The sequence below is a fragment of the Cyanistes caeruleus genome, chromosome 20 (assembly GCF_971803275.1).
Source record: "Cyanistes caeruleus chromosome 20, bCyaCae1.hap1.1, whole genome shotgun sequence".
Taxonomy (NCBI): Eukaryota; Metazoa; Chordata; class Aves; order Passeriformes; family Paridae; genus Cyanistes; species Cyanistes caeruleus.
The window spans coordinates 9,553,170-9,580,703 of record NC_141720.1 but is presented as its reverse complement, the minus strand read 5'-3'; the positions used below and the strand labels follow the sequence as shown (position 1 = coordinate 9,580,703).

At 44.4% G+C, this 27,534-nt stretch overlaps 1 protein-coding gene and 1 long non-coding RNA gene across 7 annotated transcripts in view; one reads left to right on the top strand and one right to left on the bottom strand.

The window, feature by feature from the left end:
- Window positions 1-27,534, top strand: part of NR6A1 (nuclear receptor subfamily 6 group A member 1) — a 75,217-nt gene that overhangs the window by 3,230 nt on the left and 44,453 nt on the right. For 2 of the 6 annotated variants that reach the window (XM_086858585.1, XM_086858574.1), the window contains exon 2: window positions 8,974-9,033. The exons of the other annotated variants lie outside the window; for them this stretch is intronic. In XM_086858585.1, the coding sequence (XP_086714711.1) occupies window positions 8,974-9,033 (60 nt within the window). The remainder of the gene's footprint in view (window positions 1-8,973; window positions 9,034-27,534) is intronic. 6 annotated transcript variants of the gene reach the window in all.
- On the bottom strand, window positions 3,729-27,454 carry LOC111937118 (uncharacterized). The gene is made up of 2 exons (XR_015278277.1): window positions 27,260-27,454; window positions 3,729-5,340 (listed from the first exon to the last, which is right to left on the bottom strand). It is a non-coding gene; the product is annotated as an uncharacterized LOC111937118 (long non-coding RNA).

Below are 27,534 nucleotides of genomic sequence, written 5' to 3'. Positions count from 1 at the left end.
TTTAAGCCAAAGTGGTTATCACTGTGCAGAGTTAATTGAGAAAGGGAAGTTGGGGGACAAGGGGACCCTTCGAGCTTTAGCTTTGGTCTTAATTATTACAGTTCTAATTACATAATTAGAAGGCTTCCAGATTTTGTGTGTTGATAAAAATGATTCTGTACAGGTTTTGCTAGAAAGAGGAAATACTCCACAGAGAGGCTGGCTTCAGTGAAGTTCTTTATTGGTAAATGATTGCCAATAACTTATCTTGAAAGCAGTATATGCCTGGATTATCTGAGTTCTCCCCAGCACTTCGATAAGGAGGTTTCATTTACCCAGGGTGGACCCTATGTACTTCAGTTACATGTCTAACTTCCATTGCCTAATCACCCCAGCTGGAGGCTTGTAGGGGTGGTGAAATTTAAACTTAGAGAAATGTCTGGTCAGTGTGAAAGATTAATTTTTTTAAGCCCTTTTTTCCTTTGTAAAAAAAAAACCCAAACAAAAAACAACCCAGTAAAAATCTAGCACAGCTCTAATGCCAGGCTGACTTCAAACTGCTGGGATGTCCATGTCTGGAAATACCTCCCAGCTGAAACTTCAGGGCAAACCTTCGGTAGTTTTTATGGGAACATAATCTGGGTCTGTGGTGTCCCTCGGGCTAAATCCCCAAATTCTCTTGTTGGATAAAGCCTCCCCAGCTCTGGCTGCAGGAAATGTGGATTGCAGTGGGCTACAGTGAAGGTGTTCATTGTGCTGGGCTCCCTGCTCACAAACGTGCTGGTGCTGCACCCCTGGGCTGTGGATGAGCACGGGGCTCCTGTCAGTGTTAGGGTTTATTCTGATTAGTTGCTGCTGAGAAGGCCGGGGTTTACCTGCGGGAATTGCTGCGGAGCCCTCAGATCCTGAAGCCAAGGGATTAAATGATGGCTGTCGTGGTTGTAGTAAAAATTTGTAAAAGAACTCTGAGTCTCTGAAAGTTCTGCCAAACACCAGCTTGTCCTCCAAAAATCTCTTCATTCAGTCTCACAGCTGTAGCTTTATGTTGTTTGGCAATATTTACAAGGAATTATTCCTAAGTATGTTGTTTCAGATGTCTTGTGAGTGCTTTTGCCAGGAGACTCTCTATCCTCTGCCAGTTTTATCAACAGTGCTAAGGAAATGCCCTTTCTGTGGGTCACAGGCAGGGGTTATTCTTACCTGCAAATGTATCGTACTCGTGGTGGTGTACGAAACTGAAGGGAGCTGAGCAAAGGTGCCAGTGTTTGGTACCAGTTTGCTGCTGGACCAGGCTCAGGGTGTGGCTGCTCGGTGCCTCCTGCTTTGCTGCTGCTTTGTGCAGCTTTTCTTTGCCCAGTTCTGTTTTCCTGCTTACCTGGAACTGCCAGTCGGGTCCATCACCTTAACACTCGAGCTGACCTTTAGTATTTCACTTGAATTTACATAAGGCCTCTGCTCAGTGAACTGTCCCTATCACAGGATGATATCCATAAAAATGACACTTCCTAGTCTTGAAAAAAATCCCCAGGCCCATTGGAGACATGTGAAAAGGACACCCAGCAGGAAGAGAGGCCCATGGCCTGAAATATTCATCAATCATTTTCCTGGCACCAGGAAACCAATCAACTCTTCTAAGGGGGAGAGTGTAATCAATCACACAATGTGGGAAACGGGGATTGCCGGCCCTGCCAGAAATGTTCCTTCATGTGCACAGAAGGAAAGGGCTGTGCTGGTCCTTACTCACCAGTGGTAACTTACACCCTCGGAGCAAGGCACTCGGCTTTTGTGAAAGGCAGTCTGTGCACACCATGGGCTGTGCTGCATCGCCAGCTCCAGCCTGCACTCAGGGTTTTGTTTTCACTAATGCTGAGTTATTTTGTTCTTATATATTTCTTTTATTTACCTCTTTTCTGTAGCTGGTAGGCGAAGGGTTTGTTTCCTATTCTCCATGTTTTGAAGTGGCAGGTCCAGGAGCAGCATGTTTTTATCTAGAGGATCAGAATTTTTAAATTTTGCTCTGTTTTTTCATGAAACAAGTTTGAAATAGCTTTCATTGCAAACTGGTACTGGGGAAGAAATGCACCTCTAGACCTCTTTTTCTATCTTTGGGTTATTCTAAAAGAAGTATATATAGATTGCCCAATAATAAGTGAACTTATTGTAAGTTCACTAATAAGTGAATTTTAGTTGTCAACATCTGTAGGATATTTTATTGTAGGCTAGGGATTATTTGAATTCAAGTAAGAGTTCAGATAAGAATTTGAAATTCAAATAAGAAATACTATAAAATATTCTAGTTAGATGCTACGAATTGGAACAAGAGACCTGTTTACAGCTTTTTTATTTTCAAGCAAAACCTCTGCAATAGTTGCTACATAAGAAATGCCATAATCACGGCAAAATAAATAGCAGTGCCACAGCCTTTGTCATGTCCTTTAGCCCAGTGGACAGTGGATGGTGCTGGGATGATTTTTCCTGAGGAAAGTGAGATGTTTCAGGCGTGGCCATGGTCTGTGGCTGGGTGGGCTGCAGGGGGACCAGCCTCACTCACCACTGCCCAAGCAGAACATGACCATCTGTGGAGCATCAGCGCTGAGCAGCTTCAAAAGGAAGAATACAAATAGATTTTCTGTAGCAATGTATGTAACAATTATTTTAAAATTGTAAAACTTGTATATGTATGTCTTACAACGTAGATTTTAAAAAAGGCAAAATTGTGCACTGTTTTTTTTCACGGAAATCAGCAAAACATGAACTGCTGTATTATTTAAGTTAGTTTTAAGTTGGTAGTTTAATTAAGGTTCAGATTGTTCTTCAGAGCAACAGTGTATACTAAATTCAATCAAAAATTAATTTCTCATTGAAAAGATTAGGACCATTCTTTTTAAAAACGTAGATATTTTTCTGCATTTAAGGTAATTTTTTAATACAAGTGGAGACAAATATCCACAAATATCCAAATGTCAGGAATGATGTTTCTCTTCTGAACACCATTTTTCTGTCTATCAGACAGTTTCTGATGTGCTTTTTAAGATGCTTAGATGTGTTACACAATTAAAAGCTACTAAGAGATGTGGCATCCTGCAAAATGAGATTACAGCAATAGGCAGATGTGGCTGGAACGAGCCCCAAAGAGAAAGGGAAGTGTCTCTGGAATTGCAAGCAGCAGGAGCTAATACGGTTTGCAAACATGGAAGACAGTAGGCAGAGAGGTAGGTGGGGAGAAAGAATCGAATTTCCCTTGACTCCTGCTCGTTTGTAATCCCCGTCCCTGGGAGGCCAAATGCTTAATGTGAGCCTTTCACTCGGACAAAACCCGGGATGCTGCTGGTGGTGGGCTGAGAGGGAAGTGCTCGGTGGGGCTCTGATCACTGAATTTCACGAGCAAGATGCTGGAATCAATAATGGAAGGAAAACCTGAAGTCTCAGGGACAGGTCGGTTATTGCAACCATCAGCACAAGGCACAGCCACTCCCAGGTGGGAAATGGAGACCTCCCAGAGATGGGAGAGCCACACTCATCTCTGTTCCCACACTGACAGGTGTCCAGTCACACGGCTGTTCTCACCTGCTGCACTGGTTGGGGTCTCGAACAAAAACTAGAACAAACTTGCCTCTGGGAAACCTGACTGATTTGCAACATAATTTCTGCCACATTCTATATATCATAACGTCCTGTTATTTATCAGGAGATCAGTATTAACCTGTGTTGATGTTAACTCTTCAAAAAATAGCATCTTTTGTATAATATCAGTCAATTATGGTTTCTTTAATGTAGGTAGTTCCAGTGGACTCTAGATGGGTTTTGCCAAAGTGGTATGCCTTGAGTTAGCCAACACTTTATCAGTGATCAGAAAGTCAATAAAGAATTTTCCCAGCTTTACAGACTGATTATGCAATTGATCTTTCAATATTGGAGTAGGCTGGGCTGCCTGGTAGGCAATATCCTAATAAACCAAAACACCCTCCAGGCAGAGAAGATGCAAAAATCTCATGCCCAGGGACAGAGACAGTGCCTGTGAGCTGGGGTGCTGCATGCTGAGAGGCACTGGGTGTGAAACAGAGACATGATCACCTTCTTTTAGGACAGGCTTTTTTCTTCATCATCATATTTTTTCTAACAAGCGTTGGTGCTTGACTGTGTTTTCCCTTTTGGTAGCCTAAATAAGATGCCAAATATGTATGAATCCCCTTTAGAGGAATGGGCTGGCTGAGAACTGCCCTGAGTGTTGCTGTTACCACGAGCTGGCTCTGAGGGCATTTCCTCCACGCCACCCCATTTTTCAGGAGCAGAGCCTGCTGAACCTCTCAGGGAAGCACCAGCTTTGCAGAAGTGTGCTGTGCTCTGAACCAGAAATCACAGAGGGCTTCTGGAAACCCAGCCCATAAGGTATGTGGTAATGCTGATACCACAGAAACATGCATCTCCTTTCTGCTTTGATTTTTGTGCCTCAGGAGGCACGTCAGGAATCCTGTGACTTTTGATGGCATCAATAAATCAGATACCATGCTGACAGAATTTTACTGGAATGTAAACAGGCATTTAAAATAGAGATGTTTGTAGACAGTGTATTGAGGAATACAGTGCAGATACATGGAAGATTCAGCTCTGTGTAGGTTTCCTTTCAGTTCTGTTGTAAGCAGGAACTGGGATTGTTTTCCATGTAAATGAAAATAAGTAAAAATACTTATCACAAGATGACCTTATTTCCCACTCCTCTCTGCAAACAGCGTGTGTTTTCAGTGCTGAGGTGAGACAAGCTCTACCCAATGTAGGGGAAAGGGGAGGAATGTCTCTGTATAGTAAAATTTAGCTGATAAGGGATAATGAATCACCTTTAACTCGGCTCTGCTGAGTAATAGCTGCTCTGGGGAGCTGCCTCGTCTCAGTCCCTCAGTGGGAAGGGTATGGAACAAATCCTCCCAGAAGGCATTTCCAGGCACTTGAAGGACAGGAAGGTAATTGGGAACATTCACTGTGGGTTTACCAATGGGAGAGATCATGCCTGACCAGCCTCATTCCTTCTGTGATGAAATGACTGGATCCATGGATGAGGAGAGTGTAATTTTGTCATTAACCTTAGTATTAGGCAAGGCTTCTGATGCAGTCTCCCATGTCATCCTTGCAGGCAGTTTGGGTGAAAACCTGGGCTGTTTTGTTCAAAGGCTGGCAGTCGAGTTCAAGCACTAACTGGTGGCCATCATGCTGTGATTGTCCTTGGGAGTCAGTGGTGGGGCCAATACTACTGAGCAATTTCATCAACCAGCCGGGTGGTGGGATAGACAAACTCCTCAGATTTGCAGATGACACCAGGTTGATACTCTGGAAGGCACAACTCCTGTTCAGAAGGATGTCAATAACCTGAAGGAAAAGGTTGATTGAAACTGAAGTTAAACAGACACAAACAGCAAGTCCTGCACCTGGATACCCCCATGGGATGGTGCAGGCTGGGGAGCAGCTCAGCAGAGAGCCCGAGCTCCTGGAGAACCTCACCACTGACTCAGGCTGGGCCTGTGACAGCTCATGGCCACGAGGTTGGCAGAAGCACTCAGGGCCTCCTGTGGGACATGGCAGAGTCACCTCTGGGACATCCTGAGCCTGTCCCACACACATCTCCCGCTCGCAGCCCCACAGGCTGAGCTGTGCCACACGATCCCTGTGTGTGACTGATCCTCACAGGAAGGGGGAGCATGCTGGGATCCCCTGTGTCAGCACGTTCTGCTCATTCCCACCTCGGGAACCCCTGCTCAGGTACCCAGTGTTACCTGCCAAGTTCTTCCACACCTGAGGTGACAACATTGGGGAGGGGGTTCCCAACTCATCTGCAAAGTCCAATGCTGCATCACAGGTTCAGGCTAAGTTCATTTCTAGGAGTAGCCCATATACGCCTTCAATTAGCATAAACAGGGACAAGGGCAGGCAAAGGTCAAGAGAAGTTCAAAATAGCATAATCTCTTTTTGCTGGCGTTCCCAAATGTTCCCGATCCTGCAAAGCTCTCGACGCTGGCCTTGCCAGTGTGTTCACCAGACCATTGTAAAAGTCTAAGAACAAGGCCTGGCTTGATACAAGGGAAGTTAGAAATCTGAGGCTTGAGAATAGGTAGCATTGTTGCTTAAAACAGGAGAAATAATTGATTTATGTTATGGTGGCCAATTAGGCTGTAAAGTGAAAAACTCTTAAAGAAACCCTGTGGCTTCAAGGGAACTTTTTGCTCTGATTCCTGCTCATCAAATAGGGGTACCCCAATAAAGGTCATCAGCTCCATGAGCTGAATTATTAATTCCTTTCATGCCACTCAGGGCTTGTAAACAGCATATAATACAGGAAAACAATTGGAACTGTTCACTGAGTGGGCAGAGGGGAGGTCAGGAGGTAAATACTGGCAGCAGCCGCTCTTCATAGCTGAGCAGACTTCTGTCCTTTTTATCTTTCAGAGCAAACCACTTTCCAAAATCTTAGTCTGGTTGTTAGTCTATATCTCCTCTTTCTTAGATGAATTGTTTTTAGGAATTTAATGGATTACTTATAATTATGAAGATAAAAAGGGCTGGAGGGAAGGGTAGGGGCTGTTTGATTTTTTTTAATATTGAGAGAATTTTATAAATCCATCTGTTCAAGGCCGGGTGTAGAATAAGCAGTTGTGCTTTTACGTCCTTAGAAGAAAATCTAAGTGTGATTTTGAGATTTGTTATAAATGGCATCTGCCAGTAGTAGCACAGGACCAGAGATGTCGATGTATTGCTGCTCTTGGATGCCACAGCTGTGCAATGTTCCTGCACATGGGATCGCCAGGTCCCTGGCAGCACAGGGCAGGACATTGAGGGAATTCTGACCTCAAACCTGAGCAGCTGGGTGGTGAGCATGGTGCCTGCATTGGTAAACATATTACAAATAGTCATTAAAACACATAATTTCAAGCATGAACTGAAATTTCCAAGTATGGCTGGGAAATAGTTACACTTTGTTTTTTGCAGGCTGTAACGTGGCATTACAGTGAACAATCTGTAATATCAGCTCTTAGAGAATTTGCACTGCCTCTCTCTAAACACTTCCCACTCAGAAACATCTCTTCAGAAGGCACATGCATTATTTAGTTGCTCTTTGAATGATACTTGATGAACTATTCCAGATGTTGGCAGGTGTAGCTTACTGCCCTAAGTGACTGTTGCTCTCGCAGCAGCTTCTCAAGTGCCTGCCCTGTGCCATCTGGCCGCGTGCCGGGCAGTGACCTCTGTGTGCCAGAGCAGCAGCGAACCTGGGAGGGACCATCTGCTGACTTGGTCCCTCAGCCTTCCTTAACCACTCTCAAAAGAGTCACAGTAACTTGAACCCACACTTAGTTCTTGCCTTTATTTGAATGTATGTGAAAGCATGTGTAGCTTTCAGTAGGCAAAAGTACAAAACTCTTTCTAGGAACCCAAAATGGCTGTACTACATAAGACTTTTTTTTTTTCTTTAATTTATTTACAAAGCATGTATAGTGTTAGCTTGCTAGTTCCTAAATTAGGGAGACAGCAGTATTAAGGTGGAAAATAGTAAGATGCAAAATAATTTTTCTTCTCTGAGCACATCAGAGACCTGTGCAGTGTAATCCAGAGCCTGTTGGGAGGTCTGCAGTCAGCATGTCACATGCAGCTTTCTGAGCACTGGGGCAGGAGCCAAGCAGGATGATAAATTAATGTGGAGATGTTCTAGGCAGCAAATGCCTTGGTAATTCAGTGAGGAATAGGACAGGAACAAGCCAGGGCATTGCTGAATAAATCTGTAATTGTGTTTGTTGCTGTTCTCAGCTGTGGCTGGTGCTTAACATGAGCTAAAGCTGCTGCTTTGAGTAGCTACACCAGGGAGGCTTGGAGTGGTATAAAAGTAAGGCAGGAAGATTTAGTCAGTGTGGTGCAGTGTCTGCTCTCACGTTCTGCAAAAATGGTCTGCTGAAGTGTTTACTTTTGTTTGTGGTTTGCCTAATTAGAGCAGAACTTTGCACTTTCAGTGTAAACAGTGGTCTTCAGGGAACTGCCTGCTGCCTGAGAAATGGGAATTGCAAGAATGTGAAAGGCAGGATTTGGGCTGGCAGCAAAGCCTGGCTGTGGGCTGGAGTTGTGCTTCTGGGGCTGTGTAAACTTGTACTGTGCATTTAGTGGGTCTTAGAGCTAAACAAGAGTTACAGAATATATAATTATGTGGGACCTACCAGCATCAAAATCATGGAGATGGAGACTGAGCTGCTCGACTTGGGTGTTGGTGGTGATGTGCTGAGAGGGGCTGTGGTCTATTGAGAGAGATCAAGCCCAAAGAATGCATCTTGCCTTTACCTAATCTTGGGTTAAAACTGACCCTGTTAGTGCAAAATGGTTTTCTCTTGGTTTGGGTCCTGGAAATGTGGATCCTCTCCAAAATACAGAGGGCAATCTGGCATTTGTTTTTGATCACGTTCTGACTTTGAGGGTTTTCACTGGCAGACATAGACAGGAAGTTCTGTTTCTTCTTTCAGCAGTTAGAAAATAAAGCTTTGGAGTGTCTTGTGCTTAAAGACACTTGTTTCTGATGCTGCTCCAGATCAAATTCCAGCAGCTTGCCAGCCTTTGGAAGAGGATCTCTCTTCTGATCAGGAATCTTTTGAAGGTTCACTGGACACAGATGGGAGATCATCATGTCCTTTCATTCCACAGTAATGCTCTGCATACAGTTTAAACTTGATGTAATCTAGACTTTGTTTGTGCTGGAAGTTGCTCTGAATTGATATTCTCAAACCATCACAAGTTACAAATTACTGATATTACTGCTGAGAAAAGTAGATCTGCAGATAATGTGTATGATAGAAATACCTTGAGAGAGGGAAGCTGATGCTGTAAAAATGACCTACTTCTCAAAGCAGCTTCCTCAGGCAATAGAAGACATGTGTATTCAATTTCAGTGTAAATGAAAGTTTTCAAAATAAAACCTTCTCAGTAACATGCACATCACATCTTTTCTCATTTTCACTTTCCCATTAGCTACAGATGTGGAGCAGATGAGTTCCTCCTCTCCTGTCCTCCCTATGAACTCCATGGGCAGTAAGTACCCCTTTTCTTGCCATGTGTGACGAGGTAGAATGTCTCATTCTGAAATAATCCAGAGATGTGAATTGATACTCTATGGTAGAGACTTGGAGAAGTTTTACAGCTGATGTTTATTCATGGAGGTGGGGATTCCCATAGCTGAGAGCTGATGAGGTATTTCTCACAAAAGTAGCACAGACCAGGTCTGTACATCATTATTTATGCCAGCAGAATGCAGGTTGTGTAAGATCTGTTGCCACCAGAGATACCTCAGTGAAGGAGATGTCTGCATGAATGATATAAACCCTTGAGGTGATGGAAATTATGTTGATATGGAGTATTTTTCTGTAGTGTTTCACTATTACACTTGACAATCTCTAGCCTGGAATTTCTCATGAAACTGAGGGCAGCTGGTGAAATCCTCCTCAATTTCAGTGAAATGCTGGACTTGTAACTTTTTGAGACTTTGAAAACCTGAGCTGCTGGAGACCTAAAAAAGTAGGAATTCAGAATTCCTTCTTAACACTCCATCTAGTGGCATTTGCTGTGCGGAGGGACCAGTCTTTGGGAATCCACTAGGTGGCAACAGGCCCTTGTCAGACTGGTGGGACTGGAAAGCTGTGTCCTTAACAGGGCTGAGAACCCCTCATTCAGAGCTTTTAACTTTTCATCTCATTGTTTGGGAACTCTGTGGATTTGTCAAATGTGGCAGACTTTTAAAGGACAGCTCATTTCAAAAGTGATGCTCAGATGTTCACAGCTGCTAAAAGCCTCCCAGAGCCAGGACATGGTCCTTCCCACGTGCCTTTGTGCTGGTGGACTTGCACTTGCTTTCACTGGAGAACTGTGGTTCCTGTATGATGGGAATGAAAATCTGGTTCCTCCCTTTATAATGAGAACAGCCCTGTGGAATGCATGCATGGTGGCTCTACGTTGTAAACATGTGCAGTTGATTAATAAAACACATCTTTGTAGGTTTTCATGCAGTTTATCAGTTTTATATGGAAACAGGTAATTTCACATGCATATGTAGAATAATTTGTCATCTAGAGACACGTATAGTTCATGACAATATACTGGTTAATATTCTGTTGAACCTTTGTGGCCTGACATAGCTCATATTTACTGTTGTGCATTGACAGGTATTAAAATGTAACTAAATTTTCCATAGCATTCTCCCAGCAGAATGTATCTACATAAAAAGGGCAGGGCTGTCCAACATGAGGTGACTGACCCTTAAATAACTGTATGTTATTGCCAGTGTGCAATTTGTCTAGCTACAGCTTTCATGTCTGTTATCTTTTGCTAAACTGAAAAATGCTTGTCTGTTCCCTATGAAGCTATTTATATAAACTTTTGATAAACTAAATAAACCGAGCTCCTCGAGTTCTTTTGATGTCTTCCTGTCTCTCAATTACCCGGTCAGTCCTGGTGGCCGCTCTAGTCAGTCATGATGATGAAAAGCCCTCACTGGCCTCTGGTGTGGATGGCTGAGCCCTGGCAATTCCTGCTGGGCAGGTCCCAAACCTCTCCAGCCCCAGCTGTCCCATGGCTGTAGTGGCAGCACAGTGCTGGTGCTCGGTGTCACCCTGATGTGCCCCGGGCCTGGTGGAGCTGTGGGGTGGTGGCTCTGGTAGGCAGCAGACAGTTGCTGACTCAAGCATCTAAAGCTTCCCAAGCATGGATTTAAAAACATTCTGAACATGCCTGCTAACCTGTCTTTCCTTGGTTTTTTCCCTTGCTGTCTCCTTACCAAAATTAAAGCAAAAAAAACCCACACAAAAACCAAAAACCTGGAGGATTTTTTGCAACCAAGTAGGAGCCCAAATTTTAACCTTATTTGTGCATCCAGAGCATTTGAGAGGTGTGGAATGTCTGCTCAAGCCTTTGGCTTGTCATGCATTGGCAAACTGGGGTAATGGCCCCTTTACTGTAATTTTCCCTGTTTGTCTGAAATGTCTTATTCAGAGTAATTGCAGTGAATTATTTTCACATGTCCTTGCAGTAAAGATGAACTCCTCTGTCAGGACTTCTGTATTTTCTACTTTCATACAGGTATACATGAGGAAAACCAGTTGGCTGAAATGTCTGTTTAAAATAACACAAAAGTGCTTTCTTGTACATCATGTAAGATGTCTCTGGAAAAAATCCAAATTGTGCACTCTCACTTCCGAATGAGTCTGCCAAGCATGCTGAAAAATTTGAGATTTCAAAGGCAGAATGTCAAACTGCATCAAAAATGAGTCATTTGTCTTGTTTTCATAATGTTAAAACAATTTGGCAGGCATGCTTTTGGGCTGTTCACTGCTACGCTGCTGTGGTAAATTCCCTGTACCAAACCACCACACTTACCCAGGCTGTCAGTGCAAGTGCTCACTGTGGATGACTGAATAGGGCTCTTTGCTATCAGACTCGGGGAGAGGGGAGACTTTTTCTAAAATTCCATTTTTGCAAAGTTCAGTCCGTTTAGTGTGTAGCTGTTGAACTTGATGGAGCTGTTCCTGTGTAAAAGTGAACATGTTTAAGTCTTTTAACAGAGCAAGCAGATCTATTTTGAATATTCACCAAATTGGAGTTCAGAAGTCCTTGGTGAGTTGCTCTGACTTGAGCTGTACAGTGAGCTGAGGGACACAGTTCCTGTGGGGTAGCAGCACAGCATGTCTGAACAGGCTCCTTCAGCATAATCCTGTGAACAACTGGAGGAGCAAGCAAGGTGTAAGAGAAGTGCTTGGAGCCTTCACTGCCCAGGGAATTGACTGACACCGCTGCAGAAGAGGGAGAGCCACCATCCCTGGTGCGAGTGGTGTGGGGGCACCACAAGAGCCTCCCTCCTTTACTGCATGGCTCTGTCCAGAGACAGGGGCATTTTTGGGAACAGGTGTATCATGCCAGTCATTCAGAAATACTGGGAGAGCAGCTCGAGAGGCTGTTTCTGTGTCTCAGAGCAGTGCCAGTTGTGTCTGTCGTGCAGAGATGTGTCTGCTGCTCCCTGCACAGCCACAGAGCAGGAAGGTCCCTGCCTGCCCCAGGCTGCCAGCTCTAGCTCCTCACCTTGCCAGTATAATTGGAGCTGGCCCTGCCCACCACAGCCCTGAAGAATGTTCTCTGCAGCAGCACCTTAAATCACTATTTTCTGCTTTGCTTCCTCCCATTCTCATCCCTGTCAATCCAAAGCCCCACAGTTCAGTCCCTTTTCATCTCTCACTGGTCACTTTGTAGGACCAGTGCTGTTCCCTAGCTTGGCTCACTCAGGAGGAAGTTTAATTTCCTGTAACCTGGTAAAGCCGTAGGTTTATGCTTTACTGATAGATTTACCAATTGGGTATCACTTTTACTAAAGCTGAACTAGTTCCTTAGCTGTTCTGCTCCTTTAAAAATCCCTGTGTGTTTCTTAATTAGCACTCAGATTTGCTCATGAAGGAGCTGGATGATGTATCCTGAACTTCTCTGGCAGGACAATGGCATAGCCACAGACCTGCCTTACAGAGTTTTGGGAGGCAGAATGTGGATACAGCATTTCTTTGGCAGAAGTGTCGCTTTTCTTGCCGGACAGGCCACCCTGGCCATCTGAGTGGGTGGTCCTGGGCTGTCGGAGCGGGCGGTCCTTGGCTGGCTGGTCCGCAGTTTGCATTCATTGATCAGTGAGTTGATAGAAATGAAAACCCACCGACAGCAATGAATGTTGATTGCAGCCATTAGATGCTGAAGATGCCACACCATGGTGATGGTGCTGTCACTCTAGAGCAGCCTAAAACAAAATTCCCTGGCATGTGCTTTGGGTCTTTTCTTATTTTATGGATTCTGCAGATCCTCTATGGACGGGACAAATGCCTGCACCCTTGTGAAGGCACCCGCTGCCAGAGCCTGCAGTTCTGGTCACTCAGCTGGGCTGGAGAAGGTTCCACACAGGTACCACTGGTGCCTGAGCCCTTGGCTTTCTGTGCCTTTGAAGGGGGGGCTGCTTCCTTGCTTGCCTGGCTGCAGGGTGACAGCCTGAGCCATGGGAGCAGCTGGACCTGGCCGGGAGGGAGCCGCTCCTTGCCTGGCCTTCCCCATGAGCAGCTGCTGAAATTGAGTGCAGGTTCCTGGGAGCAAATGAACTGACATTCCAAGGCTTTTTCCAGCAAAGCTCAAGTTGCCAGTCCTAATGGAAAGGTTTCCTTCCTGATCTGGCCTGTATTCTGCTCTTTTGAACATATACCATGCTCAGATTTGTTTCCAAGTGTCCCATATGGTGTGGATACGTTCCTGCTTTTGTGCTGCCCATACAAAACCTTCCATTGATCTCTTATGCTCTGTTCTGCAGAAATTCTGTGCTAGTATAAAGCTTTAATTCTTTTTTTTTTTCAAGAGAAAACAAGCATTTCTTATATACCAATTCACTTTTAGAGAAAGTAGAACTAGAGAACTGGAAAAACTCAACCTCTGTAGCTCTTAATATAATCTGTAAATCATGACTTGCTAATGGCAACCACATGTGAAATCTCTGAAGGTTCAGGCTTTCCATTTAACAGAGGGTTTGTGATAAACCTCAAGGTACAGTCAACGGTCGATGGTTTTTTCTAGTTCTCAAACTCACCGACAGCGTTGAATGTTCACTGAAGCTATCCAAAGATGGCTGTATACATGCACTGTAGATTTTCCATGCATATGTTTTCCATAGACTGGCAGTGGAAACAGTGCTGAGGACTGCACATTCTTTATTGTAAACCATTAAACTGCAAAGTATTTTAATTACGGAATGAAACCTCGAGGACTAATGAACTGCAGAAGTGTAACACTCTGGTTATGGATGCTGAGTTGACTTAGTATTTCTTAAACCAGCTTGGAATATATCAGAGTTGCAGTGGAAAAAGCCTTTCCTCTTGTGGATATGCATGTTCTTAATAGCAGCACTAAGGATGTTTATAATGATTCAGATTTCTTTAAAAAATTCACTTAGAGAAAACTGGAGGTGGGGGCTTACCCACAGTGCTAAACCAACAGAAGTGAGAGAAGGGGATCTGCTTAGTGGAGTGCATAATGTCTGCATTTCCACAGCTCCAGTCCCCACTCTTCTTTCCCCTAAAAAGAGTAAAAAAGGGGGTTTAATCTCTTTAAATCTCTATATTGCATCTAATTGTCTTCACCTTTTCCACCTGGCTTGCACGGTCCTGGAGAGATGACTTATTTGCAGTTTGTTTGTTAAAAAGTGAATCTGCTGCTGTATATGAAATAACTTTCCTGTGAGTGCAGTGGAGCCTACAGAGTCAGTGGGGATAATTTACTGCTTAAATGCTGGAAACTTGCTTTAAATTCCAAGTATTTCTTCTTGTTGTAGGGATCAAACAGTTTCTCTCTGAATATCCTGAGCTGATACATGTAATTTAACAGAAATGTATTGTCTAATAAAGTACTCGAAGCAATCTTCAAGGAATATAGTTTGCAGCCTGCACTTAAACTGATTGATTTTAATGGTATCATTAAACATCAGCTGATACTGAGAATCAAAAGAATTCTCCAAAAATTAAGTCTCACCTTTTTCTTGCCATCATTTGGAGTAGGAGCTGGTGGAAAGAACAAAGACAATTTGAATTAATCACAAGCAGAGCTCAGCCTGGAGTGTTAAGCCTCAGGAGTGTCTCAGTGTGAAGGGTGACCACATGTGGTAGGTATAACATAAATCAAGGAAACTCAGTTCAAGTCAAGCATGAAATTTTGGTTTTAACAAACCAAAACAGTATGTTTATATTTAAATGACATTGTGAGAGAGGCTTTTTTCTCAATTCACTATTTCTTCCTCCTTTATCCCTCCAATGACCTTCAAGGTAGAAACTTTCATCTTCTTGTTTCACAGTATCAGAGCCTGAATTTCTTCTGCAAGTTCTACTGTACACATTATTTCTATATCTTGGCTGCACACTCCTTCCCCTTTGCAAAGTTCAAAGCTCTTCATGAGATTTTTTGGACAGACTCCAAAATGATAAAATAGTTTTCTGGAAACTGTAAGTGGGCAGTATGTGCAAGGCACACTCCAAAAGTTCTGCACTGAACGTTCAACATACCTTCCTTCCTCTCATACTTCTTTCACTAAGGAAGCACTGAAACTAGAGTTGACAGCTTCCTCCTCTATTTTTATTCCTTAATTATTATTTTTTTGTTGTGAAAAAAAGTATTAAGTGGACCCTCCCCAGGCTGCCAGGGGTCCCTGAAAGCCCAACTCTGTTCTCCTCACAGAACACCTTGTAAACTGGGATTCCTGTAAGGCCATCAGTTGGGAGGCCGTGATTGCTGAACAAGACCTTTTCTATAAAAGTACTGAACATTCGGAGCACGTGGGGTTTTCTTTCAAATTACAGTGGAGAGAATGGGTTTCTGTATGGAGAAAATGGTTTCCTCATAATTTGCATACAAACCCTGAAACACGGCTGTTAACCTGTTTGTAAGGGCTGAGTTAATTTGGTGGATGTCTCTTGTGCTCTTTCTATTTATGGTGCCTGAACAATTCTTACACCCTAATCCAATCATTCTACCAGCTCCTCACAATAAGGCTTTTATTTAGCAGGGCAGGAATCCCAACAGCACTGCCCTAAAGTATCACTAAATAAATTTTGCATATGCAGCTGGTAAAAATAGTAAATAGTAAAATAGGTTCCCTTTTCCTCTTATGCCCTTGTGGTGTAGCTGTGACTCTCAGGAGGGAGGTGTGTGACCCCAGTGAAGGAAACTGGGGCCAGGACTGTCCTCAGCACATGGCACTGTCTTACTGCTTGCCTGAAGCATCCACTGAAATGCCATGTGCAAGCACATTTGCTTTGTTCTGGAACAAGCTTTAATTGTACTATAAAAATGTATTTTCTTTGTCAAGGTAAATGACTTCAGCAGGGTAAGCATGCAAATACACCTGGGGGAGACAAGAGCATGGAATTGCTAGTGGTAATTTTAGTTTTTGCTGTTTCATTGAAATTTGGGTGAGTGTTTAACTAGCAATGCCATAGCCAAACACTTGAGATTCAGCAGTCTTCTACAGCGAGGAATGGAGATTATTTTTAACTGACCAAAAATTCCTTGGGACTATTACTGGACAAGTCCAGAGGCTACATAAAATTGGGAGACAAAGTAACCAGTCTATTCCATTTCCCCCTTTAGAACATAATGCTGTGATGGTGATCCTAGAGAAAACAGATGCAGACCTGGGACCTGGGAGAAATGCTGTTAACACCAGTTTCTAGTGAATTAGGGAGGACTTACCAAGTTCTTTTGATCTCATTCTAAGTTGACAAGCTTACTTGTAGATGCAACATACCCTAGACTTCTGTAAGGTGTTTGACTTAATACCTAATGACAATTTAAACTGCTATGATACAAATTTGCTGTGGCAAATGTTAAAAGGATTAACAAATGACAAACGGGGAGGTCTAAATGCAATTCCAAGTGGGAACTTGATCCAGTTGGCACAGCCTTAGAATGACTTGGCCACATCCTAAAGCATCTCCATTTCTGGCCTGGGAGAAACATAGCATCCCATATGAGCAGGTTTGGGGTTTTTAGACAAAAGAGTGATACAGATTTGGACTCTAGATAAATCAAGTATAAGTGAATGCTTTAGTACAAATGAATGCAAAGTTCCATGTTTGGGAACAAGGAATACAGACCACGTGTGAGGATAAAGGGATTGGCCCATGAAGCAGTACTTGCCACGGAGATAATTAACTGCATGTGTGTGCACAATCTGACTCCTACTACTGTGCAAACAATGAAATATTGAACAGCAGCACAGGCTGGTGCATTTGCATTTAGTTCTCCTGAAACTGCTGAAAGGATGCTTTAGCCAGTTCTGGCACAGGCTGCCCTGAAGACATCACTGAGCTGAGCAGGTTTCTGAAAGTTTGAGTGGAGGGCAATTAAATAATCAGACTGTCACCAGTAAAATAAGGTTCTCTGAGGTAAACCAGTGAAGGTTCAGGAGTTCTGTCCTGTTTCTTAACTTCTTTACCTGCACAACTGAGCCAGTTAGAGCACAGCAACCCTGCCCTGGTTTGGGAATGGGTCTAGCTTCATAGCAGGGAAGCAGAACCTTGGCAGTGGGTGTTAGCAGGGAAAAATGGTTTGACTCCAGAAACTCAAGGTACCAACTTGTGTTGAAAGAGTGGAAAGCTTTTTTGACCTATTGGGATGTGATTTTGCAAGAAAATTTTATCAGACACTTATGCTTGAAAAATGCTAGGCTACGACTCAGCAAGTGATTTCAGCTGAAAAGTAAGGTAAAATTATTTTTGTTATGATTTTTTTTGCCAAATATTTTAAAATAAGGCATTTATGAATGAGCTACTCTGAATGTTCTTGCAGTCTGACATCCTAGATTGAGTAGTGAGATGCCCTGTATCTTTTTAGGTGCTTCACCAAACTCTTTCTGAGCTATCAAAACAGTGAAATAGATGTATTTTTTAAGCAAAACTTGTTTTATATTTCTAGAACAAACACGCAAACTCTCAGAATCAAACTCTTCATCTTCTGTGACCTCCTAAAGGAAACAGTTGTCAAATTTGCTTGGTGGGGGGACTGGAAGACACAACCATGGGCAGGGGCTTCCTTGCTGACCTACTTAGACAGGAGTGCTCGCCTGGATTAGAGCCCAGTTCGCTGTCCTGTCTCCAGAGTTGTTCTGTGCAAGGTGAAGGGATCAGCATGTGATGTTTCAAGCCCTGCCTGCCCCCAAACCACATTCCCTCAAGGAAGTCTCACCCAGGCAGGCTGGGGAGGGGATCAGGAGCTTCTTCAGCACTGTAGCAGTTTCCCCAAGGGTGGTGTAAGAGATGTTGTTCTGAGCAGACAAGCAGGGATGTATTTGGAGGGAGCTCCATTTATGAACTGTTTGTACCTGGACTGGAACAAAATGACCTCAGTCCAGGACGTCTCAGTAACGGTGTCGTCATCTCATTTCACAGACTTCAGAAATTGTCTTTGTTAGGAAAAAAAACCTACTTTGGGTGTTTGGGACCACTACTGAATTGCAGCTGTTGGCTGCAATCAATAAAGCAGTTCTGACTCTTAAAATAAAATCAAACCAGTGGCTAATGGATGTTTGTAGAAGGATACAAGGAGGAGAAGCTTGCATATTTCCTGCTAATCATCTCCTGTCTTCCAGACATTTTTCAACACACACAGACTTCTGGAGACAGACTTCTGTGCGTTCAGTCACCAGGAATGCATTTTTCTTTTCATGAATTTGCACAGCTTCCCTGTGAACTTTTATCCCCTGTCTTTTAAGATAACATTTGTTGCCATGAAGATGATTGGCTGTGTTAGATCCATCACTTTTAATGGAGAGGAATCTCAGGTGTCCTCCTGATGGATTCCTGCAGTTGCACTATGCCCAGGCACATCTAACACTGGGTAAGCAGCTTTGTGAGATATAAATAACGTTGTCTTTTCTGCTGTATTAAACATGCTCACAGGTCTTCATCATTGAGGACTGCGCTGCTCTAGACCCAGGATGTGTTACATTTATTGTGGTGGTGAATTTAGGATAAGTGCATCCTCAGAAGGTCCCCCTGTGCTGACTGCTCTTCTTGGCTGGCAGCTTTGTGTCTGTGAAGATCAAAAGATTTCCCATTAGCTGTGAATTCAGGCATAGTTCCTGTGCCTGTTTCGGGAAGGAGAGAGATGATCCTAACTGCAGATGATTCTGTTACCAAGATTGTTTTCCGCCTTTTAGCTTTTTAGAAATTGCTGGCAGTCATCAGTCTGGCAGTTTTCACAAAAATTAGTTCCTGTGGCGCAGAGAATTGTGCTGAGGTTGGAAGGAGCTGGACTTGCCGGTTTTTGTCAGGACAGGGAGGGCAGGAAGCACCACTGGTTTTTCTGCTGGTCCCAAGAGTCCAGCTGAGGTTCCCTTGTCATTGTTTCTGGATGTCTAATGTAGCTGGATAATGTCAGAGAATCTGGGTTTGGCGTTAAGGTCGCCTTGGCTTTGGTGGGGCAGTGCCTTGGGTGGGCTCACCCAGCATGATGCTCACCCCTGGATGTGTTTCACAGGAATCATTCCAGTTTTCACATGGGGGATACTGAAGACATACCCAGAACCTGCACTTGGTAAGGGGCAAACATGGGGAAAATACGCTGCAAAGTAATTGGGAGAGAAAGCTGAGGTCTGTTTTGTTGAGATGGCTTCCTGTGACTTCAGACCAGGGACATGCACCATGGCACTGCTGCCATGTGTCCCTATTTACACACTGATCATACACAACACTATAAAAATACACGTTTTTTTTTTAAATATGCCAATTGGGACTTTTATAATTTATTCCCCACTCAAAATATTAGCAATTCCATATGGATAAAGCTTATGTTATCTGCTTGGGAAGCAGTATGGATGGAGAGGGATCAAATGGAGGATTTGCTTTTCATAATCATAATGTCTCCTCCTGATTTGTTGATAACTGTCCCTTTGAAGATAATTAGTTCCTGGTTTTCATCTTTATAATCCAGCAATTCTCATCTGATAGACTTCAAGATTTGATGTTCTTCTCAAAAGAAATACCTGTAAAATCTCACTTTTTGGCTCAGTTTTGGCAGTGTAGCACCTCTAGGTCAGTTTTATGCTGCCACCTTGTAAGACTCCATTTCAGGATACACTTATTTCAATAAAGATTCTACTTCCAGTAGCTGTATATAACCGAAGCAAAGAAAATGACATTATGATGGCATTGTAATGAGCAGGAAAATGAATCCTCACGTGGCTTTCTCCCCATCCTCCTCCCAAAGGTCATGAGATTTCTTATCCCTTGCCAACATCTGGCTTAGCTGGAAGTGTGTTATTCTTTCCATGAGGAGAGTCTTCCTTGTGAGCTGAGTGGGTGCCACACAGAACAAGTGTGCCCTGATCTCACTGAACCTCTGCAAGATCCTGGCTCCATCTTCTGGCTGTGGTCACTCCCAGTCAGCTCCAGCAGGTACCACAAAGCCTGGATGGGTGTGCTCCAGGCTGACAGGGAAACATCACCTCCCAAACATGGTCCCATCCACACCAGGGATTCATTTCCACTGTGTTTCCTTGCTCTTTTTTCCCATTCTCACACCAAATTCATTCAGCCTCGTTTACACATGGTCTGAACGTGCGTTGATCACGCAGTGTTGGCTTCAGAGCTTCAGCTGTGTTGCTGTGAGACTTTCCTCCCACTGTGTGTGGCTCAGCCAGAGCAGCACATCTTGAACTGTTCTTTCAGGTGTTAAAATTTAAAATAGAAGTGTCTTCAAAGACTTGTAGAACAACTAACTGTGATTTGGGGGTAAAAAAAGAGGCGGGCTCTTCTATCTGGTTACCAGGCAAATATTCAGTTGGAAGAAAGACTTCCTCCCCCGCCTCTTATATATTTTATTTCTTTGCTTTTGCATGCTTTTAAATATTGGATGAATGTGGATATGACCCCCAGGTGAGCAGGACTCAGCCATTCTTCTCTGAATTATACATTTAGCCTATTTAAATGCAGCCATCATGTGAAACAAAAAGGAGAAAATGTACTTATGTTCATTTAGAAAAATGATCTTCGGATAACGTCACCAAATATTGCAGGGTTTTATCTTGCCTATAAAATAAATTGGTCCCAGTGTGCTGTGAGATGCACATAAAAGTTTGAATATGAAAGTAGTACAAAATTCAGATGAGTTGGTAGAACTGGCTTTAGAATTTTGAAAAAATGGGAACAGATTTCCTAAGATCGATATGTGAGGGAAGGAGAGACGTACTGCAGATTTTCATTTGTGAATCTCAACCTATTGGTATATTTTCTTTTTTGGTGCCCTTTCTCCTGACGTTTGTTTGCAAGACCGACCTTTTGTGCTGGGGTGTGATGAGAGCACAGCTGTTCCAGATGTGCTTCGTACCCCAGTACAATAAAGCCACGGAGACTGATAATGATGGTAATCGTCAAGTTTGGTTGGTGGTCTTTGGATTGCTAGTTCTGCAACCACTTCAATATTTTTACAGTTTTTATTTTACACTGAACTCATTGGTGTTTAGAGAAGTAGTTTCTTGTATTTTAAGATACACCTTCTTGTTGTCCCTCCTGCCAGTACTGACACCACTGAAGGCAGGATTTGCATGGTCTCTGTTCTAGTAATTGCTTTCTACCAGAACAATTAAGAGCTGTGAGAGGAGAGGAAATTTGGCTAAAATGTTCCAAATGGAAAACTGCTTTTATGTGGTTTCAGAATGACAACCCAACAAGCATAGGTGGATGTACTGTAAAGTGTCAGGATTCAGACAGCACCATCCTTATCCTCAGTAAACAGGAGCGGTTGGGAGGGACGTCTGGATCTGGGCAATCCACACCAACTCTCCTCCCAGGGCACCACAAAGCTCACACAGGTACAAACAAAACAGCATCACTCAAATATTTCAGTACTTCCTTCTTTTCCAAAGTAGACTGCAGAAATATTGCATCTACACATTGGTTACTGAAGGCAGAAAATGAATTAAATAGGGCAAACAAAGCTGGAGCTAAGCTATTATGTATTTCAGATTGCTTAGTATTTGGCATGTGGACCAAATGCTTTAGATTATAAGGCATAAGCCTTTCAGAACCTTAAGTTATTTTAAAATTAAATGGATGACAGGCACAGGTCTGCTGCATGGATTTGATTTTCTTTGTGTCTTAGCAGAAGTAGTAAGCAATGTCTCTAAGTATCTAATAAAGCTATTTTCTGCTATTACAGAAAGGTTTGCTGTGAGAAACAGAACTGAGAAAGGACCACATTTTCAATAAAACAAATTGAACAGATTCTCAGAAATCTAGGTCACAGTAACAGATGACCTATACATGGTCCTAGTTTTTGATGCAACTGTCTAATCTGCTCTGAGAGTACTAGCCAGACATCATTCCTAATTGACCTTGATATTCAGTGAACAGAAAGAAAGCTAAAGCCACATGATATTTAAATCTTTAGCAGAAAATAATATATGGCAAACTTGAATGCATTCTGTTTTGTAACTAGAATCTTTTTCACGTGAACCTTGTCTGCAAACGTGTTGATCATCTTAATAGTCTGAATTTGAGGCTCTACCTAAAGAGATAAATCTGAGTAGGAAGAGCCATTCATCACCCAGTTGCGGGGGGGGGTTTATGGCCGTCACACAGCCACCCTGTGCAACGTGGTTGCCCTGGTGGGCTCCCCCAGCCTCCCCCCTGGAGGAGCAGTGTTCTCAGTGAGGTGAGAGCTCTCTCCTTGCCTGCACTGGGGGGCTGAGCTCCAGCATGAGCCCCCGGGGTACCCAGCCCTGGTTATGTAAATGGAGCTGCTGCCACTCCAGGGCACCGGCGTGCGTGCAGCTGGAAATGTAAATATGGGAGACTGGGAATTGCAGTGTGTGGTGAAACCCTGACCGCTTCTGCTCATAGATAGACCAGATGAATCCTTTTTGTTCATGACATCAGATTCAAGATGTAGCACTATTTACAGAGGCACTGTAGATGTGTACATAGGAACAGAGGGATGTGTGCTGTAATGGTCAAGTAATGTGTGCTCAAAGCCTGGAAAAAGTGAAGTAGGAAAGCCTTGAATAGTTGTATGGCAAGGTATTTTCCAAGAGAGCTATAACCTGATTTGGTTGCCAAATTGAGACTCAGTAAATGTATTGACAGAATTTTGGGGATTGATGCCTTGCTGGACTCACTGTGTTCTAATGTGCCTCTGCCACCTCTGGGCTCACCCTGCCTGGGCTGGAGCCACAGCAGAGCACACAGCCCCTGTCCCCTGCGTGTCAGAGCCGCTCTGAGCTGAGGGCAGTGCCCATGAGGGGACATGTTCATGCTCCACGTGCTGCCCTTACAGCTGGGCATCTCATCCCACACACCTGGCCTTCCCGAGGGAAACGCGCGTTAACCACAGGGCTGAGCAACGTGGTGCTGCAAACCCAGACTGCAGGATCCCAAAGCTGTTATGGTGGGCAGCAGAATTCCCATTCCCAGGCTTCCTGCAATATTCATTCCCACACAATTAACTGCTGATGCAGGAGAGTTCCTGGGTTTGAGATGCAGCACTCAGGAGTGTGCAGTTTTACCAGGTCATTGCTGGCGGTGGGGTTCATTTCTTTGTGTTACAGTACAGGGCAGCTGCAGATGGTTTGAGCTACGCTCAGGGAGAGCAGGAATGACTGAAGTCTGTTTGAAAAGGTGATGTCATCAGTCTCCATGTCCGTGGTGCTTCTTAGGGAAACGCATACTTCCATGTTATCCTCATATCAAAACACCCAATTGTTATCTTTTGAGCTCTTAACATTTGAAACTGTTGAGCACTATTAATCAACACAGTGGGTTTGAAACGATTACAGCATCTGCTGGCTATTATTAAGATAAAATGAAATTCTTAGGATTCCATATTTTTTGTTAAATTGCCAAGTGTATTGTGAGATCTCAGCATACTTGACGCATTTTTATTGGCAACCAACCCTGTAATGCAATACCATCTATTAATGGTTGGATTATACACGCACTGGTCTTCTGCATCTGCTGCAACTTCCAAGGCTGTTAGTGGCTATGACAGTTCTTCAGGCTTTATAAGCTTTCCCTTGGAATAGTTGCAACTGGAATTGTGAAAACTGACTTTGGAATTATTTGTTATTTCTATGTGCAGTTTAAATAAACCCTGACCACATGAGAAAAGCCATCAGCATCCTTTTCTTACGTGCCTGATGGGATTATTCCCATGTCCAGGCTGAGTCTGCGGATGTTGTTGGGGGCGGGTTATGCCCAGACATTCCTCTTATGGCTGTTTGGATTAAGCAGAAGTGCTTTTTGCCTACCTATAATGGTCTGGTTTCCATTCAAAACTCTGTGCTTAACAGGTACTCAAAATCTTACGACCCAATTGCAAGGGCAGAATTTAAGTTTTCAGCACATTTTTTTTTTAGACAGCACTTTCAAGGGGCAGGTTTTAACATTAGCATCTGGATGAATATTAAGTATTAGCAGTCTTTCAGTAACAGAAAAGGTTGCTGCATTTTAAGAACACCATGGAATTTCATCTAAAAGTGTGTTGTAGATAGAGCCACCAATATCCTTAACCTTTATTAAAAATAATAATGTTTTTGTTCAAAGGCCTATTTTAGGTAAGTCCTTCTGGGCTTGTCAGTACCATCAAGAAAAATCAAAATAGGTGATAAGAATTAGGCTAGATTACAATCAAGCTAAGTTTTACTGAGAAGTAATACACCCAAGCCATTGTATTCCATGAGAACTCAAGGAAGTTATATAATTACTCAGACAAAACTGACTCCTGTGAAAAGTATTTACATTCACATTCATATTTCGAATGTTCTGAAACAGCGGCTAAAATTCTATGAGCTGGCCCCTCACATGTATGGGTGCTTGTTAGTCATACAAGAAGCACCTTTTTTAAAAGTGTGTTCTTTTAGTCATCCAGGCTTTTTTCGCCCTTCATTGCTCAAAGGACCAGTGGAAGCAAGTCCATCATCTTCCCTGTGGGCTGGTGCAGAGCATTAGCACTGCTCTTCCCAGGTGTCTCCCTGGAAGATGGACCTTCCTTGCTTTAAAACTCTTCCCCTTTTCCTGAGCTCACAAGCATTGTGTTGATAAAAACACGCTTAATGGCAGCAAACAGCCCAACATTTGTTTCTGTATTTTATGATGCTTTGTATGGCTGTAGCTCATAACAAACACTCACACTTCCCAACTGCAATACACAACTCTCACTTTCATTGTTTTTCCTGGGTGAAGAAGAGCCAAGTCATCCCACTTGAGCTGTGCTTACAGCGAGGCTCACACCTAGAGACACCCTCACTGTGCGCGTGGCAGAATTTTAAGTCTAAAAGCCCGCTGGACTGCGTATTTCATCTGGTGCTAAGGTGGTAGGGGAGTGTAGGGGAGGTAAGATTTATGGAAAAACACAAAAAGAGAGGGGGACCAGCCCCAACCTCCCGCTCTTTGGGGGAGGACTGCCCTGAGCCCCAGCGCGCGGCCGCGGCGCCGCGCACAGCGAGGGGCTGGCTTCTCAGCTAATAAAACCCGCTGGTTGGTTTTCTAATCTCGATAATTTCTGCTCATTGGCTCCAATCAGTGGATTAAAGCCCAGTCTCCGAGCAGTTCTCATTTTAACTCCAGACTGGGGGGAAAGTAGGGGAAATGGGAGGTACCAGACACTGAGCAGTTTGGTTTTTCTTATTTATTTTTGTGTTTGCCAAGTTGACACAACTGAACAATGTTATTCTCCACAGCTGGTGCTGGAGCTGCATGCAGTATATTTACTGCACCTTTTAGGATGAAATAAGCTGCCCAGCCATGTCCCCTTCCAGCCACCACTAAACCAAGTCCATTAGAACACCACCCCATCTCAGGCGGGACATCAGCTGCCTCAGTAACAAAACTCAGCTTTTATATACACTTGGAGGTTTTTTGTCCTCAATTCTAATTCTTCCCTCCCCTCCACTCCCCCCAAATTAAAATCTCCAGCCAGATCATGCTTCTGCCTTCCAGACCCCGGGCAGCTGAAAAGTAACCATATGGACTTCATGATTTTATGTACTGCGACAATAAAGCTTTTATGACATTCTAGGTGGTTAAAAATGGCAGTCAGGAGCTCTTAAACATGGCACAGGCATGTTGCTGTTCTGAACCGACAGACCTGCCAACAGTGCATCAAAAGCTGTAATTTCCTGTGCAGTGAAGCCCCTATCTCTGCTGCCTCCAGCTTTGTGTCCCAGGGCTTGTGCCTGTGTGCTAACAAATCTCTATTGTCCAGCGGGGCGAATAGTGGCTGGGACCAAAGAATTGCTGTCTGGTTTCTATTCAAATCCAGGTAGTCAGAGATATGAATGGAGTTTCTCGAACAGCCATGTGAATAACCTCTACTCTGCGTGGAGCTGCAGGCGCTGCGCTGGCTGCTCTGCGCCGCGGCTGCAGGGAGCACGCCACTTGGAAATACACTTTTAATGCTCCTCGTGGCCTTTAATACTTATTAACTTTTAAAATATGCTATCTTGCATTCCTGGACAAAACAAGGAGGGTAAATCATCCCTTTCTCAACTTGCTAAACTTGTGGAAGAATTCTACTTAAGCTTTCATCGTGGGTTGTTTTTGCCGAGGAAATGATAGGAAAAAGTTTATGAAAATTATTTTCTTAGAAAATACTAGATTTTTAAGTGTACGCTGAACAGCTTTTATCATGCACAGAGCCTAAGCACCACTGCAGAAGATTTTGGGGAAAAATAAGTTAAATTTCTTTTAGGTATCGTATATACAGCCCCTTGCAATCGTCACAGTAAATCACTGCAGATGGTTTGGGGGAGCAAGTACATTAAATTTCTTTTAGATATTGTATTGAGTCCATTGCAAGTGGCACAGCTAATCACTGTCAACAGTCTGGGAACAAATATGTTAAATTTCTTTTAGAGCAAGTTAGGATAAAAATTCCGCATGTGACGGAGTAAGAATTGGGGGAATACTGCACATCGGGGCTCATTTTATTGCAGTTTTTTTGTTTTGTTTTTTTTCATTTTTAATGATTTTGTTAATTAACACGAGGCTCACGGAATCGAACCCCGCACGGCCACAGACCCAAACAGCCGAGGCCGGGGCTGTCTCGCCCCTCTCCGACCACGACTGTCGCTAATCCGTCGCCGGTCGCGATAGGGTCCGCGGGCGGGGCGGCCGAGCGCTCGCCCCCGCAGGTGCCACCGGAGCCAGACAAAAGGGGGGACCGGGGGCATCCTCTCCCTCCTCGCCGTCCCCGCCCGGGTCTCGGCGGTGCCGGGCGCTGCCGCCGCGGGGCGGGGACGGCGTGTCTGGGGCTGCCCCCCTCCTTTGTGTCCCCGTCTGGCTCAGTTCCTCCCCGCCAGCCCTCGGGCGACACGCGTGTCTGGTTACCGACCCGGACCCGCGAGCAACTTCCAGCGCTGCGGAATCGCTCGAGTTTCTCCTTCTTCTTCGGGGGAGGAGGGAATAAAGCGGGGAGGGGGGGTAAGGGGGAGCCGCTGCCTGTTCCCCCCTCCCCCGGTACCGGCGGGGAGCGGCTGCTCCAGCTGCGTTACATTAACGGATATATATATACATATATGAAAAAAAAAAAAAAAAAAAAAGCGCTTCTATTGGAGAACAAAGGAGCACGTGCAGAAATGAGACTGGAAAAATAAAATATAAATAATAAAAAAAAAAACCCAACAACTGGCGGCAGGTCGGGGCGCAGCGCGACCCCCGCCCCCCCCGCGGCTCCCCCCGGTCCGCCGGGACTCGGATTAACGCCTTACCTGGCGGGGCGCTCCCGGCTTCGGCTCCGCGCTGGGCTCGCTCTCCCCAAAGTTGGCGGCGGTGCGGACGGTCCGGCAGCTCCCGCCGCTGACCGGCGGCCCCGGCGCGGGGCGGGCGGGGCGGGAGCGGCGGCCGGACCCGCCGAGCCCCCGCGGCCGCCGCCGCCCGCGCCCCCGCCCCGATATATAGCGCCCGCTGACGGGCGGCCGCGCGCCTGGTCACGTGCGCGCTGCCGCCGCGCCCATTGGCTGTGGCGGCGCGGGGCCGGCTCGCC